Source organism: Ornithorhynchus anatinus, chromosome 5 (assembly GCF_004115215.2).
Source record: "Ornithorhynchus anatinus isolate Pmale09 chromosome 5, mOrnAna1.pri.v4, whole genome shotgun sequence".
Taxonomy (NCBI): domain Eukaryota; kingdom Metazoa; phylum Chordata; class Mammalia; order Monotremata; family Ornithorhynchidae; genus Ornithorhynchus; species Ornithorhynchus anatinus.
Window position 1 is genome coordinate 15,719,841 of NC_041732.1, and position 18,872 is coordinate 15,738,712.

The 18,872-nt window shown below is 49.7% G+C and overlaps 1 protein-coding gene across 2 annotated transcripts; it reads right to left on the reverse strand.

The window, feature by feature from the left end:
* Nucleotides 1-1,200: 1,200 nt before the first annotated feature.
* Nucleotides 1,201-18,790, reverse strand: SAXO2 (stabilizer of axonemal microtubules 2). Of its 2 annotated transcripts, XM_029064735.2 has the most exons (5): nucleotides 18,706-18,790; nucleotides 15,677-15,763; nucleotides 8,251-8,430; nucleotides 5,442-5,644; nucleotides 1,201-2,747 (listed from the first exon to the last, which is right to left on the reverse strand). In XM_029064735.2, the coding sequence occupies exons 3-5, from the start codon at nucleotides 8,271-8,273 to the stop codon at nucleotides 1,753-1,755; spliced, it is 1,221 nt and encodes a 406-aa protein (XP_028920568.1). In that variant the 5' UTR covers nucleotides 8,274-8,430; nucleotides 15,677-15,763; nucleotides 18,706-18,790; the 3' UTR covers nucleotides 1,201-1,752. The 2 variants fall into 2 exon arrangements, with proteins under 2 accessions (XP_028920568.1, XP_028920567.1); XM_029064734.2 differs by lacking the exon at nucleotides 15,677-15,763.
* Nucleotides 18,791-18,872: the final 82 nt, after the last annotated feature.

An 18,872-nucleotide genomic window follows, 5' to 3' on the forward strand; every position in this document is an offset into this window, starting at 1 on the left:
TTGGCTATGCAGCTGCACCTGTTTTCAGTGCTCCTTCATTCCCGCCACGGCATCTGCCTGGTGGTCTCGCCCTGCACTCCCACCGCCTGGCTGTGTGGGACCCCCCCCCCCCCCAGGGAGGGACCCCTCCAACTGATGGATTCACTGATAGGAAAGAGAAAGAATGAGTGTGGTGGGAAGAGCAGGGAGGACTCTCATTCTCTCTATCTCTCTCCACCTGACTATCCCTGAACTGTTTAGGGAACTCTATCCCCTCCCCCAACCCCCCTGTCTTTTTTTTAATGGTATTTGTTAATCACTTTCTCCATGCCAAGCACTGTACTAAGCACTGGGATAGATACAAGATAATTAGACCATACACAGTCCATGTCTCACATGGGGACTCACAGCTTTAATTCCGATTTTACAAATGAGGTATCTGAGGCATAGAGAAGTTAAGTCATTTGCCCAAGGTTACACAAGCAGACACGGTGGAGCCAGGATTAGAACCCAACAGACATTGGCAATCCCTGCCCAATAATGGGCTCACTTGCCTGCTGTGTGATTTTGGGCAAATCACTTAACCTCTCGGTACTTCAGTAACCTCATCTGTAAAATGGGGATTAAATCTTTTTCCCTCCTACTTAGACGGCAAGGTGTATGTGGGACAGGGTCTGTGTCCAACCCGATCATCTTCTATCTACCCCAGTGCTTAGTTCAGTTCCTGGCAAATAAGAAATGCTTAACAAATAATATTAACCCCCCCCCACAAAAAACACAAGTAAATTGAGCTACTCAAACCCTCAGGAGGCTTTCAATCTATCAATGGCCTATCTGTGGTGAGCCCACAGGCTGCTTTAGTAATGAGTGTTTGGGATCCTAAAAACAAGAACAAGGAAGAGATTCTGAAGCCTCTGATGGGCTCTATCGAGACAGGTGATTGCAAGCCTGTGGTGGTGAAGCATGGAGGGAGGCTTAGCCTTCTCTCCTTGCTTTATCCTTTAACGGGCCTGGAACAATCAATGACTGCCATTTGGAGCCACAGCTGCGACGACTAAGGCAGATAAAAGGCACTTGTTTTGAATCATGAGGAAGTAAGAGCAGTAGGAGAGAGCAGCAGCAGCAGCAGCAGCAGCAGCAGCAGCAGCAGCAGCAGCAGCAGCAGCAGCAGCAGCAGCAGCAGCAGCAGCAGCAGCAGCAGCAGCAGCAGCAGCAGCATTATTCAGCAGTAGAAGCATTCAGCAGCAGAGGGGGGAAGTGGTGTTTGGGGGAAGCGGCATGTGGAGGAGGCTTGCAGCGTGTAGCGGCCCGTGTCATCCAGAACTTCTCCCAACCTTCTGCCATGGGATAGGGAGAATGGGCTCCTCTGACCAGCAGATTGATACTGGACCCTTGGTGGATTGGAGTAAGAGTGTGTATGTCTCACTCCCTTTCACATTGGCAAAAACTAAGTAAAAAACTTTCCACAGTAGCCTTGGTGGTTGTTGGCATGGTATGACTCTCTATGTGTCACTGAGGCTCCCCAAGTCCAGGAAAGTCCTCATTGGTACGAGCCAGGCACTTGAGGCCCTAGCTACTGACCAACCCCTATATGGTGTTTGTTCTGGTCTAAGTAAAAAGATTTTGGTGCGTTGATTTTTGAGGAGTTGAAGGGAGTCATGGGCTATGACCACTGCGGTTTCAAATCAGTTAGTTGGGGAGACTTGGTGGCCATGGTGTCCACAGAACCTAAACTTCAAACATTCAATTTGAGGGAGGCTGGAGCTGGTAGCTCTAGGCCGTCACAGCCACGTCCTGGGGAGCGTGGCAACCGGTCGAGGGGGAGAGTGGCTTCGTGGCCGGAACGGCCATTTTGCGGAAGAACCTGTGGCCGTGGGAATCTGTACTTTGGAAGACGTAGCCCGGTGGGGAGGCGAAGGCGGCCGGGCAGATCTCCCGCTTCTTTGGGGTGTACTCGGAGTCGTACACGGTGCGGGCCTCAAACGGGACCGAGCAGCGGAGAGCGGCGTGGGAAGGCTTGCAGCTCAGGGTAGGGACCAGCACGTGAGGCACAAAGTGAGAGCCAAAGGTGGTGGAGCCGTCAAATCGACCCGAGGCCCTGGAGATTTCGGGTGGCCTCTTGATCATTTCTTGCCGACAGCTTTCCCAAGCCTGGAAGTCTTCTTTTGTGGTGGAGTTGCCTTGAAAGGGAGGGGGGGCTCGTCTTCTCTGGAAAACGGGTCTCCGGGGGGCAGCGGGATGGAGTGGGTGGGGGGTGTAATCCAGCTGGCTTGTGGTGCTGAGCTCCATGGGCCCCACCGGGGGGACATAGTCGGCCGTCTGGCGCACCGCCGGCAGAGAGACGGGCCACGGCTGGAAGCTCTCCCGGGACTCGGTGCTTCCATCAAAGGGGCCGTTGGGTCTGAGGATGGTGTGCTGCGGCCGGAGGCTCCTCCCGGCTTCCCCGAGGAGACCCCGGAAGTCATTGCGATGGGTGGTGAGCCCCTCAAGGGGCTGGCTGGTGACCTCGTGAGCCTCTTTGGGCCTCACACACCTGGGCTCCAGCTGATGAGCCACGTATGCCTGGCGGTGACTGGTGACCCCAGCAAAGGGGACTTGGGTGGGCTTGGCTCCACAGGGAGGCTTGAAGCTCGGCCTGGGACGGGACTCTTTGGGGTAGAAATCGTCCTGGAATGTTGTGGGATTGCCAAACTTTACGGTCGGGGGGTGGTAATCCTGGGCCGGTCGACGGCGGTCCCTCTTTTGGGTAGCCCAAGCTCGGAAGTCATCTTTAGAGGGGGAAGAAGACTTTATGGACCTTGGGAAACTTTTCACCCTCACTCTGTCTTCCACAGGTTGAAATGGTCACCCTACTAACCCTCCACCCCTTCTCTCAAACTCAAACTGCCAACCTTCGGGTGCCCATCAACCCCCGCCCAGTCTTCTCTTCTTCGTCAGTTTTCTGTGCCACCCCCACCCCCACCCCACCGCCGCTTCCAACAGTTAACCCGCCCCTTCCTCCCTTTTCTTCTCCACCCTTTCCTCCCTCCAGCTTCTCTCTAGCTTTTCTTGATCCCCATCAGGGGCAGCTTGTCAGGGTGCAAGGGGACACAGGATGGTTAAAGGCCACATTGGGGGAGGGTCTCTCAAGGATTCTCATCTTTTTCCCCTTCCCCTTTCCTGTCTATGTCTATTTCTATGTCTGGCAAGGTGCAGATAAGCCCAGATCAGCTCCCATCCCAACAGCCCTGGGTGCAGTTTGACTCCCTCAGATTGCCAGAATGCAAGTCTATGCCCAGTCAGAGGAGAGGGTGCAGCGTGGCTTAATGACAAGAGCACAGGCTTGGGAGTCAGAGGTCTTGTGTTCTAATCCTGCCTCTGACACTTGTCAGCTGTGTGACTTTGGGCATGTCATTTAACTTCTCTTTGCCTCAGTTACCTCATCTGTAAAATGGAGATTGACTGTGAGCCCCACATGAGACAACCTAATTGCCTTGTATCTACCCCAGCGCTTAGAAAAACGCTTGGGGAAGCAGCGTGGCTCAGTGGAAAGAGTCTGGGCTTGGGAGTCAGGTCATGGGTTTGAATCCTGGCTCTGCCACTTGTCAGCTGTGTGACTGTGGGCAAGTCACTTAACTTCTCTGTACCTCAGTTACCTCATCTGTAAAATGGGGATTAACTGTGAGCCTCATATGGAACAACCTGATTACCCTGTATCTACCCCAGCGCTTAGAACAGTGCTCTGCACATAGTAAGAGCTTAACAAATACCAACATCATTATTATTAGTAGTATTAGAAAAGCAGCTTGGCTCAGTGGAAAGAGCCCAGGCTTTGGAGTGAGAGGTCATGGGTTCTAATCCCGGCTCCGCCGCTTGTCAGTTGTGTGACTTTGGGCAAGTCACTTCACTTGTCTGTGCCTGTTACCTCATCTGTAAAATGGGGATTAAAACTGTGAGCCCCATGTGGGACAACCTGATGAGCTTGTATCCCCCCCCCCAGCACTTAGAAGAGCACTCTGCACATGATAAGCGCTTAACAAATACCATTATTATTATTATAAGAGGAAGTGCCAGAGTAGGCCACCTTTCCCAGGAGCCTCAGCCTGCGGCTGTCTCCACTTTCCCTCCTTGGCCGACCCTGGAAGATTCTTAACTTGGAGCTCCGTGAAGAACAGGGGCAGTGTCTAATTCTCCCAGCATTTAAAGCAGTGCTTTGCACACAGTAAGTGCTTAATGAATGCTATTACTACTATCACAGGGTAAGGACTGTAAGCTCTAGACTATAATAATAATAATGTTGGTATTTGTTAAGCACTTACTATGTGCAGAGCACTGTTCTAAGCGCTGGGGTAGATACAGGGTAACAAGTTGTCCCACGTGAGGCTCACAGCCTTAATCCCTATTTTACAGAGGAGGTAACTGAGACACAGAAAAGTGAAGTGACTTGCCCACAGTCACACAGCTGACAAGTGGCAGAGCCAGCATTCGAACCCATGACCTCTGACTCCCAAGCCCGGGCTCTTTCCTACGCTGCTTTTCTATAAGCTCGATGTGGGCAGGAATGTGTCTAGTAGAAGTAGCATGGCCTAGTAGATAGAGCAGGGGCCTGGGAGTCAGAAGGTTATGGGTTCTAATCCCGGCTCCGCCACTTGTCTCCTGCGAGATCTTGGGCAAGTCACTTTACTTCTCTGGGCCTCAGTACCCTCATCTGTAAAATAGGGATTGAGACTGTGAGCCCCGTATGGGACAGGGACTATACCCAAATCTATCTGCTTGTGTTTACCCCAGCAATTAGTACTGTGCCTGGTACACAGTAAGCACTTAACAAATGCCATCATTATTATTATTATCATTATATTGTACTCTTCCAAGCGCTTAGTACAGTGTTCTGCACACAGTAAGTGCTCAATAAATACAATCGAATGAAGAAATGAAAGGACTGTTATTGGCAAAATTTTTCTAGTGGCAAAGCCCTCTCTTCCTCCAAATCTACAGGGGGGAAAGTTGACTCTCAATTCCAACTGAACATGGGGGTACAGAGGCGGGAGAGGTTTTAAGAGCTATGTGGGCTATCAGTCCCAATCCAGAATGCTCCCTGAGCTCAGCCCAATAGATTGATTGACGGGGACATCCCTGCCCCTCCACCTCACTGCCACCCACTGAGGCCTTCGAGTCCAGACAGTGGGCAGCGGAGGAGGTGAAGAGCTGCACGGATCCTCAGCAAGTGCCAATCAGGCAGATTCTGGGCCAACCGGAAAGCAAGCTGGGTAAATAGTGGTGGGTTCGCCTAGTGGTTTTCCCAATCACAGAGGAATACAAGCAGTCCACTGCTGGCTGGTCTCCCTCAGCTGGAGGGAAAGGAGGTGTGGAAACCTCTTTGGGCCCGAGGCAAAATAGCCTGGAGAGAGGATGTGAACCCACAGAGGCGTCCCCCGTCCAGTTCCAGAGCAAGCGCCCAAGCCCACGCCCGCTGCTCTTCTCACCTCTGTAAGTCGGGACGGTGTCCAGCTGTGCCCCCTTGGGCAGGCGCCGTTCCACTGACCTGACCAAGGTCACGAGGGGGGCGCGGTGGGAACTGAAGTCTCTCTGGTAGGTGGTGCCCAGGTCCATCTCTCCCTGCTGGGGCTTATGCTCCCCTTGCTCCCGCGGCGGCCGCCTCTCCACGGGGTAAGGACGGTAATCAGACCTGAAACCCAGCAACATGGGGCCCTATTCCCGGGGCTCCCAGGGCTCCTGGGTGGCTGAGCATTCCTGAGTGCCCCACTCTCCCTCGGTAGGGGAGCGTTCCATCACTGGCTAGAAGAAATGAAGCTGGATCCCAGGGAAAGTCTCCGTGGGATGGGTTTCCATGTGGGGCTGCCCCAGCCTGTGGCGACCCTCCCATCCTAAAAGCGTCAGCTATCTGCTGAGCTTTCTTCCCTCTCAGCAGCTCCCTGGAGAAGGTGACGGAACTGTTTGCCACAGCGGTCAAACAAGTACACGATCCTCTCTCACCGCTCCTCTGACAAATAGCCCCTTCCTGGTTTCACTCGCTTCTCCCAAATGTCTTCTTCCCATGAGGACTTTCCAGGCAGCATGACCTAGTGGAAAGAACACAGGCCTGGGAGCCAGGAGATGTGGGTTCTAGTCCCACCTTCCTATTTGCCTGCTGTATGACTTTGAGCAAGTCACTTGACTTCTCTGTGCCTCAGTTTCCACATCTGTAAAATGGGGATTCGATACCTATTCTCCTTTCCCCCTTAGAATGTAAGCCCCATATGGAACAGGGAATGGACACGATCTAATTATCAGTTCTTGCAGCACAGTAAACACTTAACAGCTACTAAAATTTTCTATGACCAGGTACTTTGGCATTCCAGACAGGGGCTTGATGGGTCTACAGTGCGGGCCTATCAGGGCCCTGTTGCCAAGGGCCCTCAGCTCGCTCTCCCTGTTCAGGCTGCCAGGCTCCCTGACCAGCTTAAGCCAGAGCCTCATTGGGCATGTCAAAATTCTTCTGACCACTAAGCGCTTCTAGGAGTTCAGAAAATAATTGGGCAGCAGCCGGGACATCAGGTCTGGGATGGCCCCCAATTCCCAGAGGGAGCAAAGGGATGGTGATGTCTGTTCAGGGTCAGGAAGACGGGGTGGGGAGTGACCACCTCCTAAGGGCAGTGGGGCCTCTGCTTTGCATAAGGAAAGCAGCATCTGGGCCACTGCTCTTCTCTTTGCCCCAATTCCTGGAAAACCTGCCTGCTATAAACACACTCCCTCTCTCTCTCCCACCCCCTCTGGCTCTCTCTCTCTCTCTCACTCTCTCTTTCACTTAAACACGCACACTTTTCTCCTGTAAAGCAGGGTTCTGTTCTTGTAAAACTCCACGTGGAGGAATCTGGTGTTTCAGTACTTACTGTTTCTGACACCGTGCAAATATGCACCGCTGCTTCTTCTGACTAAGTAAAGTGCTCTCGCTGAACAAGCACAAATCAACAGAGAGGCATTTCCTAAATCCCTAACAGCATTTTAGCCAAAAGAGGGAGTGGAAACATTATACACACAAACACGAGTGAACAGGTTCTCACTTGGAGGAGGATGGTCACAAGTTTCGACAGGCAGAAGGGAGGAGGAGGAAGTAGAGAAGGAGGAAGAGGCTAAACAGCCCTACCTCTCAATTCCCTCTTCCTCCCTCTTTAATGAGACTCCCCCCTCCTCAAAACCACCACCTCTCTAACCGCCACCACCATCACTAACAGACCACCACCGCTACCTCTCGTCACCATCACTGCCACGACCACCACCATCTCCACCACCCCAGTTGGGCCGGTCCCACCCAGGACTGGGCTTGAATGAGAGTTTCTGTCCCCCTGGCTATGCCAGAAATGCTCATTTGACTTCTTCAGCCATAGTGGCTTCCATAGCTGCCGCAGCCTCCCCAGCAGTCCTGTTGGTGGGTCTGGCACAACTGACCCATCCCGCTGATACCATTGTTTGCCTGGCATCCACCCGTCACCGTCTGCGGTGCCCGCTCAGCCCCCTTCACCGCGCCCATCTGTGACCCACTGCAGTGGCGGGGCGCTGTCCATCCAGAGCAGTTGCTGAGGCTTCCCTAGCCACCACCACCCCAGTGGTATTTATTTGTATTTATTGAGTGCTTACTGTGTGGAGGCCACTGTATTAAGCACCTGGAAAAGTACAGCATAATGTAACTGATACATTCCCTACCCAAAGAGAGTTTACAGTCTAGAGGATGAGCTCACAGCCCTTTCTGAATTACAGAGTGAAGCCCCCACTGGGCCCCAGGGTGGGAGTAGTGGCAGAAGCTGTGGAATCGGGGGCCAGAGCTCTCTCCTCCATCCTCTGCTCCCCTCTCTCCTCCCCACTGCTCTGTCTCCAAGGCCTTTTTTCTGGCCCTATCCTGGGGAGCATTATCCAATCCCCTCACATGCATAAAACTTGGGTAAAATGCCAGGGAAGCTGGACTCACAAGCCCCGTGGCTACCTCTGGAGGAAAATGCAGGCAATTACTTTTTTTGACACCCCCCAAAAAACTGGCTGAAAAAACAAACTTGGGTGCTGGACGTGCATTTGAAGGCACATTGCTTAACCTTTAAAATGGAGATTAAAACCTCCTCCTCCCCCCCACTTAGACTGCGAGCCCCCATGTGGAACAGGGGCTGTGTCCAATCTGATTATCTTATATCTACCCCAGCGCTTAGTACAGTGCCTGACATAGAGTGCTTAATAGGTACCATTACCAAAAAAAAAAAAAAACCAGAAAAAACCCAGCACCAAATGAAATCGCCCCACATTTACTTAAAAGTTGTGATTCCCTCCATCTTGCCATGATTTGCTTGGATCTCCTGCTTGGGTTTGAGGCTCGGTGGAGGCACGACAGGGCCGTGCTGCGGGTAATTTTCCAAATATTCGGTTGTGGGGCAAGGTTGAACCGAGTTCTCATAGATCTTCTTAGGGTTACGAGGGCATCGGTGGCACCTGTGATAAAAACAAGACAATGGACAAAACAGGATCAAACATTTGGGCCCATTTCACAGGACCAAGACTGTGTCCTTGGCAGCCTGACTCCCCCTTCTCGCTTGTTACTGACCCTCCTTCCCAGCAGGTGGTGGTGGAAGCGGGGTGACTCTCTTTGGCCAGTTAATAGTAACAACAATAATAATAATGAGTGGTCTTTGTTAAGTGCTTACTGTGTGCTAGATACTGTTCTAAACACTAGGGTAGATACAAGTTGGATACAGTCCCTATCTCCTAGGGGACTCACAATTTTAAATTCCAGTTTACAGATGAGGTAGCTGAGAAGTAACTATCTGTTCTCCTCCTTAGACTTTGGCAAGTCACTTCACTTTTCTGTGTCTCAGTTTCTTTATCTGTTAAATGGGGATCGTGACTGTGAGCCCCAGGTGGTATGTGGACAGTGTCCAACCTGGTTAGCTTGTATCTGCCTCAGTGTTTGATACAGTGCCTGGCACATAGTGAGCACTTAACAAATGCCATTAAAAAAATACTACTAACCCTACTTTTACTATTATTACTACTGCGATTACTACAACTACTAAGATTAATTTACCTCACAAATACTATTAGGAGTGGCCGGCCTAGCCATGGAAATGGCAGGTGAGTCAGCTGCCATTAAAGGCATTAGGGGAATCAGTGAAGTGGGAATGAAGGAAGGGGAAGTCTCCATGGTGGCTCATCTTAGAGGGGGCCCTGAGGCAAAGACTTGAGGAAATCAGAGAAATGAAATATCTGCCCTTCACTCTGGTGGCTCAGATGTATGTGCGAATCTGCCGAGGTCCGACATCCAGCAGGCGTAGAAGCAGGCAGCGGGGCCTCCTTCCACAGTCTCACTTGGGGCCCAGAACTCTCTGACCCCGGGTAGAGTGACTCGGGCAGGGACAGTTCAGCCAGCGTGGGGCCCCGGAGGTGTGCCTGGAAGCCGTCCTGGCTGGTTGCCCTTTAAGGCCCGGGACTGCTGATTTCCCTCCTTCCAGCCTCAACCTTCTCCAGGGCAGGCTTCACTCTGGTGCCAGGATCATTTTTCTAAATATTTCTTTCTGCTTACATCTCCCCACTCCTCAAAAACCTCCAGTGTTTTTGTTATTGCTATTTTCCTTGTTAAGCATCACTTATGTGCCAAGGACTGTTCTAAATGCTGGGATAGATTCAAGTTAAAGAAGTTGGACTGTGTCCCTGTCCCACGTAGGCTCATATTCTAAGTAGGGAGAACAGGGATTGAATCCCCATTTTACCGTTGAGGAAACTGAGGCACAGAGAAGAGAATGAACTTGCCCAAGGTCACGCAACGGACAAGTGTGGGAGGATTAGAACCCAGGTTCTCTGACTCCTAGACCTATATTCTTTCCAGGAGGCCCCCTACCCATCCTTCTCTGCATCATACAGAAACTCCTTACCATTGGCTTTAAGCCATTCAATCAGCTCTCTCTCCCCACTTCTCTCTCCCTTTCCCACTGCAACTCAGCCCACACACTTCCCTCCTCTAACACCAGCCTACTCAATGTGTCTCGATCTCATCTCTCTTCTATGTTGACCCATATCCCCCATGGGGTTCCCAGTCCTAATCCTCATTTTACAAATGAATGAACTGAGACACAGAGAAGTGAGGCGACTTGCCTAAGGTCACACAACAGACAAGTAGTGAAGCCAGGATTAGAACCCAGGTCCTTCTGACTCCCAGGCCTCTGTGCTATACAATGGGCACATTGCTTCTAATAATAATTGTACTAAGTGCTTGCAAGAGTACAAAATAGAATCAAAAGACACATTTCCTGCCCACAACAAGATTACAGTCTAGATATCTGATTATCTTGGCTCTACCCCAGTGCTTAGTCCAGTTCCGGGAACACACTAAGCGCTTCATCCTAGAGTGGCAAATTTAGGGGATGATCGTTTTTGACGGTGGGCCCCCGACAAAGAAATCTTGCAAATATTCTCTTCAATTGCTGTTGAAGACCCTCACAAGCAGAGGGTCTTCAAGGTGTAGTAGGGCAATGGGGGTCCTTGTTCTCCCCAGGGGCGGTCCGGGGTCGCTTTGGTGGATGGCTTTTGGCCTGGGGGAAGGCAATCAGTGGGCATCAGAGCTTTCTCGAGACCCTGCAGAGCCTCAGGGTTGCAGGGTTCCAGGTACAGGGCTCTGCTGAAGAGGCCGGAGTGGATGCAAAGGAAATAATTCTGGGGAAGGAGCGAGCCCTTCTTCCTGGACAGCAGGAATGGTTCTTGGACTCGGCTTTCTGCTTCTCAACTAGAGAAGCTGCATGGCCTAATAGATAGATGTACTTATTTATATTAATGTCTGTCTCCCCACGCCGAGACTGTGAGCTTGTTATGGGCAAGAATGTTTCTGTTGTTATATTGTGCTCTCCCAAGGACTTAGTACAGTGCTTTGCACATGGTAAGTGCTCAGTAAATACAGTTGAATGAATGGAGCCCAGGACTGAAAGTCAAAAGGACCTGGATTCTATAATGTTGGTATTTGTTAAGCGCTTACTATGTGCCGAGCACTGTTCTAAGCGCTGGGGTAAACACAGGGGAATCAGGTTGTCCCACGTGGGGCTCACAGTCTTCATCCCCATTTTACAGATGAGGGAACTGAGGCACAGAGAAGTTAAGTGACTTGCCCACAGTCACACAGCTGACAAGTGGCAGAGCTGGGATTTGAACTCATGAGCCCTGACTCCAAAGCCCATGCTCTTTCCACTGTGCCACGCTGCTTCTCATAATTCCACTTGTCTGCTGTGTGACTTGGACATGTTATTTCACTTCTCTGGGCTTTCCCTTTCCCTCTGCTCCTCCTCCCCTCCCCATTGCCCTACTCCCTCTGCTCTACCTCTTTCCCCTCCCCACAGCACCTGTATATATTTGTATATATTTATTGCTCCATTTTATTAATGATGTGCATTTACCTATGGTTCTACTTATCTAATTTGATGGCGATGATGCCTGTCTACTTGTTTCATTTTGTTGTCTGTCTCCCCCTTCTAGATTGAGAGCCTGTTGTTGGGTAGGGATTGTCTCTATCTGTTGCTGAAATGTACTTCCCAAGCGATTAGTATAGTGCTCTGCACACAGAATGCGCTCAATAAATACGACTGAACTGAATGAATGAATGACTGGGACTCAGTTCCCTCATCTGGAAAATGGGGGTGAAGACTGTGAGCCCCAAGTGGGACAGGGACTGTGTCTAACCTGAACCCTTGTATCTACCCCACCGCTTAGTCCAGTTCCTGACACATAGTAAGTGTTTAACAAATACCATAAAAACAAAACAAAAAGCTGACCTCCCTCGACTAGTCCAAAGTTAGGTAGGACGCAGGGATAAACCGGACATCTTAGGCATAGCCCCAGGCTTCCCCGAAGCCCAGTGGCCAACCCTTAATCAGGAAAAATCACAGCACATCTTAGTACCGTGCTCTGCACATAGTAAGCACGCAGAGAAGCAGCGTGGCTTAGTGGAAAGACCATGGGCTTGGGAGTCAGAGGACATGGATTCTAATCCCGTTTCTGCCACTTGTCTTCTGTGTGACCTTGGGCAGGCCACTTAACTTCTCTGTGCCTCAGTAACCGCACCAGTAAAATGGGGATTAAGACTGCGAGCCTTGTGTGGGACAACCTGATTAAGTTGTATCTACCCCAGCGCTTAGAACATTCATTCATTCATTCAATAGTATTTATTGAGTGCTTACTATGTGCAGAGCACTGTACTAAGCGCTTGGAATGTACAAATGGGTAACAGATAGACACAGTCCCTGCTCTTTGACGGGCTTACAGTAGAACAGTGCTTGGCACATAGTAAGTGCTTAACAAACAAATCCCATAATAATAATTAATACAATCGATTGACTTATTGGTATGGCAGAGAAGGGCCAACCACAACGCAACACAAAAAGAATTTTTTTCCCTCACACCACTGCTGATTCAGCACCCCTCCACCACACTTCAAATGCAGAGGTCCAACAGTCAGTCCATCAATCAACGGTATTTACTGAGCGCCTACTGTTTGTGGAGTGCTGTACTAACTGCATGGGGGAGTACAATACAATAGAGCTGTTAGACGTTTTCCCTTCCCTTGAGGAGTTTACAATCCAGAGTGGGAAGAAGGTACTAAAATAGATTGCAGATAGCGAGGGGGCAATAGGTAAGTGGTCGTGGGTGGGCAGAGGGGGCCTGGCAGGTACCCAAATGCTTAAGGAGTGTGTAGACTGTAAGCTCATTATGGGAAGGCAATGGGTCTACTGACTCTGGTGCACTCTCCTCTACTGAGTGCTTAGTTCAGTGCTTTGCACAAAGTGAGCAACTCACTAAATTCCATTGATGATGATGATGATGATTATATGAACCCTAGTAGGTAGGTGACACAGTAGTGTTGAAATAGCAGTGGGGGTGGGTGGAGAAAAGAGTGCTGTGTCAGCTAATCAATTGAATTTATTGTGCACTAAACATTGGGAAAGTACAATAAAACAGAGCTGGTAGACATGTTCCCTGCTCACTATCCAGAATCTTACATTCTACAGGGAATCAATCTGATCAAATATATCCAAACTACCCCACCTTCTCTCATCTGGCACTCCCTTTGTTTCCACAGTAACATTTACAGGGGTTGGAAAATAGTAAGAAAGAGATCATACAGAAATGGATTTTCCAAGTCTGATGTGTATGAAAGATTCTCCCCGGTGGGGAAATTATTCTTTAAAAACCTAACTGAGCCTCTTCCAATCAGGCATAACAGGGCGTCAGATCGCCTTTTTGGACATGTAATCCTGAAACCCACTGGGTGGGTTTTTCCTTTTTACTGTGGAGCAATAGAAATCAGGCTCTCTGTGGAAGCTTTGTTGACGTAGCAATTGATTCCTTCACCAAACGTGTTCTGGAGAACTCAAATCGTTTGTTATTAGCTTTCCCAGCAGGATGCTGGTATGTATTTTTTTCTAATTTCATGCTGAATTTCACTTGCAGTATGCAGTATGCTGTTCAGGGATTTCTCTTCCTTTTCATCCCACTGCTGCCAAATTGTCTTTGCTCACCAGGTGTATGATGGTCAGCTAAAATCTGGGAGATTTAATCCTGGACTGGCTGAGCACTCTGGGAATATTCTGCTGAGGTCAGTTTTATGGAAATGCTAAAAGTCACTGCCTCTCTAAAACACCTGGACTGGTTTAGATTTTTTTTTTTGTTTTAAATGTATTTTGTTAAGTGCTTACTATGTGCCCAGTGCTCTACTAAGCCCAGCGGTAGATAGAAGATAATTGGGTTGAACACGGTCCATTCAGGTTTGACAAGGTGTTCACAGTCTAAGTAGGAGTCTGTTCAACTGTATATATTTTCATTACCCTATTTATTTTGTTAATGAAATGTACATCGCCTTGATTCTATTTATTTGCTATTGTTTTAATGAGATGTTCATCCCCTTGATTCTATTTATTGCTATTGTTCTTGTCTGTCCGTCTCCCCCGATTTAGACTGTAAACCCATCAAAGGGGAGGGACTGTATCTGTTACCGATTTGTACATTCCAAGCACTTAGTGCAGTGCTCTGCACATAGTAAGCGCTCAATAAATACTACTGAATGAATGAATGAGTCGGTTGGATTGTACTCTCCCAGTCACTTAGCACAGTGCTCTGCACAGAGTAAACACTCAATAAATACCACTGATTGATTGACTGATTATGAGGGAGGAAGATTCAATGCCCATTTTACAGATGAGGTAACGGAGGCCCAGAGAAGTTAAGTGACTTGCCCAAGGTCACACACAGCAGATATGTAGCAGAGCTAGAATTAGAACCCAGGTCCTTTGACTCCTAGGCCTGTATTATTTCATTCATTCCTTCAAACATATTTATTGAGTGCTTACTGTGTGCAAAGCACTGAACTAAGCACTTGGAAAGTACAATTCAGCAATAAGTTTATTCAGCAATAAAGACAGACCATCCATGCTGCTTCCCGTGAGGTGGTGGAAGGTCCATTTTCCCATTTTTCCCAATTTTGGTTTTCATTTTGGGAGGTTTTGCATTTTGGCTACCCCAGCACTCTGGTAACTCGGATGGGAGGTTACCCTCCTGGGTGACATCTGACCCTCTGGGGGTCGGGGTCATGACCCGGAATCTTATTTCAGAATGGGCAAAATGGACCGTTCACTTGGGCCCTGAAGGATTCAGCCAGCCGGGGGTTGCCTAGCGGGTTGTTTGTTTTTTTTTACCATTCACCCAGTTGAAACAAATCCTTTTTTTTTTTTAGCCATCCAAATTGCAAGTGAAAAATTATGTGGATGACTGCATCCATTTCACCCTCCATAATGTCACCAACATTTTAAAAGATTTATGACTGTGCTGATTTGTTCTGATTTAACTTGCACCTGAAAAAATGCTGGCTTCTTAAAAATGTGCCTTTGGGTTCACATCACATGAACAGAGGAACTACAGAGACAGACAAGAGGAGAGACAGATATATAAGAAACGAGAAGCTAGGCAGACACAGGATACTGCTTATTTATTAATAACCTGGGATCTGAATGAAGTCTGGAAGCTTAGAACAGAGAGAGAGGGGAGTTTGCCAGAGGGGAACCCCTTGCCTGATAATTTTGATCCTTGTCCTTCCGAGAGTCCAGAAGCAGCAGTCAATTAATCATGTTTATTAAGCGCTTACTGTGAGCAGAGCAGCATGCTAAAGCTTGGGAAAGTACAATACAACAGAGTTGGTAGACGTTCCCTGCCCACAATGAGTTTACAGTCTAGAGCTGTCTCCACCCACCCACCCTGGCCCTGATCAGTCAATGGCATTTATTGAGTGTTTACAATAAGCAGAGCACTGTCCTAAGCGTATGGGAGATGACAGTGTAACGGAATTGGTAGACCTGTTCCCGGCCTACACCGTGCTTAAGGTCTAGAGAAGGAGCCTGAGCACAAACTCCTCAGAGACAATGGGGGAAATCACTTTCCATTTGGGGACGGAGGGGATGGGCGTGGAAAATCAGTTATGAAATGGCTTAGTTCAGGTCCTGTTGACATAGCACAAAAGCAAACTACTTGGTAAGCAGGGAGGAGAAAGGGCGTGGGGAGAAGAATTTTGTCATTGCAGGAGATTGTTAGGTGTGGCTGGACCTCCCTGCCTTGGGAACGAAGCACTGAAAAGTTGTCTCCAGAGAAGCAACAGAAACAGGACCTTCAGGAAGTCCGTGTAGGGATGGCCCACAGAAATAGCCCCTCTTACCTGCTCTCTGAATGTGGCAGCTGGACAAGGTTAGCTCAGGCAGGTGTGTGGGGGCCAGAACAGTGCAGAGCAGGGCAGGAGAACTCTCTAATAATAATAATAATAATGATAAGAGTGGTATTTGTTAAGCACTTACTATGTGCCAGGCTCTGTACTAAACGCTGGGGTAGAGATAAGGTAATGGGGTTGGACACAGTTCCTGTCCCACATGGGGCTCCGTCTTAATCCCCATTTTAAAGATGTGCTATCTGAGGCACAGAGAAGTACAGTGACTTGCTCAAGGTCACACAGATGCCAAGTGGCAGAGCCGGGATTAGAACCCAGGTGTTTCTGACCCCTGGGCCCGTGCTCTATCCACTAGGCCATGGCACTTCCCCGTGGGCAGGGAATGAGTCAATTCTCTGTTTCATCCTTCCAAATCACTTCTGTGCACTGCACTCCACCCAGCGGGGCCTCAACAAAAACTATCACTACTACATGCTGGAAGCAGCATGGCTCAGTGGAAAGAGCCTGGGCTTTGGAGTCAGAGGTCATGGGTTTGAATTCCGGCTCTGCCACTTATCAGCTGTGTGACTGTGGGCAAGTCACTTAACTTCTCTGTGCCTCAGTTACCTCATCAGCAGCGTGGCTCAGTGGAAAGAGCACGGGCTTTGGAGTCAGAGGTCATGAGTTCGAATCCCAGCTCTGCCACTTGTCAGCTGTGTGACTGTGGGCAAGTCACTTAACTTCTCTGTGCTTCAGTGACCTCATCTGTAAAATGGGAATTAAGACTGTGAGCCCCATGTGGGACAATCTGATTCCCCTGTGTCTACCCCAGCGCTTAGAACAGTGCTCTGCACATAGTAAGTGCTTAACAAATACCAACATTATTATTATTATTAAATGGGGATTAACTGTAAGCCTCATGTGGGACAACCTGATTACCCTGCATCTACCCCAGCGCTTAGAACAGTGCTCGGCACATAGTAAGCGCTTAACAAACACCAACATTATTATTATTATTACCCGGGGGGAAGGGAGAGACCTCAGAACCCTGATTCGGAGAGACTGTGAAGAAGGTGATCATAATTTGGAACATACTATAGTCAATTCCTTCAGGCGGGTTTTTGGTCCTTGAAGCAGGAGAGCTCAAAGGCTGGGAGACAGGGTAGTGGGGATTGGCCCATGTCCACCGAAAGGTAACGTTTGACAGGTGGGGAGATGAGGAGGCAAGCTGGGCTGAACCCCTAGGAAGCAGGGTTTCAGGTCTGGTAGAGGTGAGTTGGGAAGAGAATTCATGTAGTTCTGAATCAATTCCCCACCCGTCCAAAGGGACCAAAGAGATGTAAGGAGGGGCACGTCTATAAGGGAGACGGAAAGGGGAGTGTTAAAATTGGGAATGGGGAGCTCATGGGGGAAGGGTAAGAGGGCTGGGTGGGTGGATGAAGGGAATGGGGCCAGATGAGGAAGCAGGAGAAGTGGGAAGGGAAAGCACTTGGGGAGCAGGTCCTCCGGATGGACGGGGGGGGGGGTGGGTGAGGAGAGGAGAGGGAAAGAGGGGTAAAAGTGGGGAAGGAGGGGTGTTGGATGAGTAATGAAGAGCAGGAATTTATGGTAGGACTAGGGTTGGAGAAGCAGCATGGCGTAGTGGATAGAGCACGGGCCTGGGAGTCAGAAGGTCATGGGTTCTAATCTCTGCTCCGCCGCCTGTCTGCTGTGTGACCTTGGGCAAGACACTTCAGCTTTCTGTGCCTCACGTTCCCTCATCTGGAAAATGGGGATTAAGACTGTGAGCCTCATGTGGGACGGGGACTGTGACCAACCCCATTTGCTTGTATCCAGCCCACTGCTTAGTCCAGGGCCTGGTATAGTAAACGCTTAACAAATACCGGGATTATTATTATTCGGATGTGGAAGCAAGGGGGTGTCAGGGTAGGAGGGAAGGAAGACTGTTTGGGGGTGGAAGCAGGGTGTGTGTGTTTGTGTGCAAGGCGAGGGGGCAGATCCAAGTACCGGTCTGAGAATCAGGTGACCTGAGTTCATTCAATCAGTCGTATTTATTGAGCACTTAATGTGTGCAGAGCACCGTGCTAAGCGCTTGGAAAGTACAATTTGGCAACAGAGTTCTAAGCTCAGCATTGCCACAGTTCTGCTGGACGGTCCTGGGCACCCCACTCAGCTGCCTCAGTTTCCCCACCTGTCTCTCGGGATGGTGTTGTGAGGGGCGAAATACGGTGGCTGATGGGAAGGTGCTCATTCATCATCATCATGATGTTGGTATTTTTCAAGTGCTTACTATGTCCCAAGCACTGTTCTAAGCGCTGGGGTAGATACAAAGTCATCAGGTGGTCCCACGTAGGGCTCACAGTCTTCATCCCCATTTTCCAGATGAGGTAACTGAGGCATAGAGAAGTGAAGTGACTTGCCCAGGGTCACATAGCTGACAAGCGGCCCTTTTTCCTCTGCTCCCTCTACCCGCCCCTTCACCTCTCCGCAGCTAAACCCTCTTCTCCCCGCTTTCCCTCTGCTCCTCCCCCTCTTCCGTCCCGTCCCCTCAGCACTGTACTCGGCCGCTCAACTGTATATATCTTCATCACCCTATTTATTTTGTTAATGAGATGTACATCTCCTTGATTCTATTTATTTGCTATTGTTTTAATGAGACGTTCTTCCCCTTGATTCTATTTATTGCCATTTTTCTTGTCTGTCCGTCTCCCCCGATTAGACTGTAAGCCCGTCAAAGGGCAGAGACTATCTATCTGCCTCGATTTGTCCATTCCAAGCGCTTAGTACAGTGCTCTGCACACAGTAAGCCCTCAATAAATACTATTGAATGAATGAATGAAGCGGCGGAGCCGGGATTAGAACCCACGACCTCTGACTCCCAAGCCCGGGCTCTTTCCACTGAGCCACGGGGCTTCTCATTCATTCATTCATTCATTCATTCATTCATTCATTCATTCATTCGTATTTACTGAGCGCTTTACTATGTGCAGAGCGCTGTGGCTGCCCTCCCCGGGGTGATGGTGGAGGACCCCGGCCCCTCTTACCCGCACGTGCAGATTTCGCACAGACAGCGGCCCCTCCGCTCCATCCTCCCGCTCCCTCTCCCTCCGGCGCGTCCTCCGTCGCCACGGCAACGGCCGCTCCCTAGCAACGGCTCCGGCGGCTCGGCCGCGCGCGTCACGGGGTCAGAGGGCGCGCGCGCGGGGGGGGA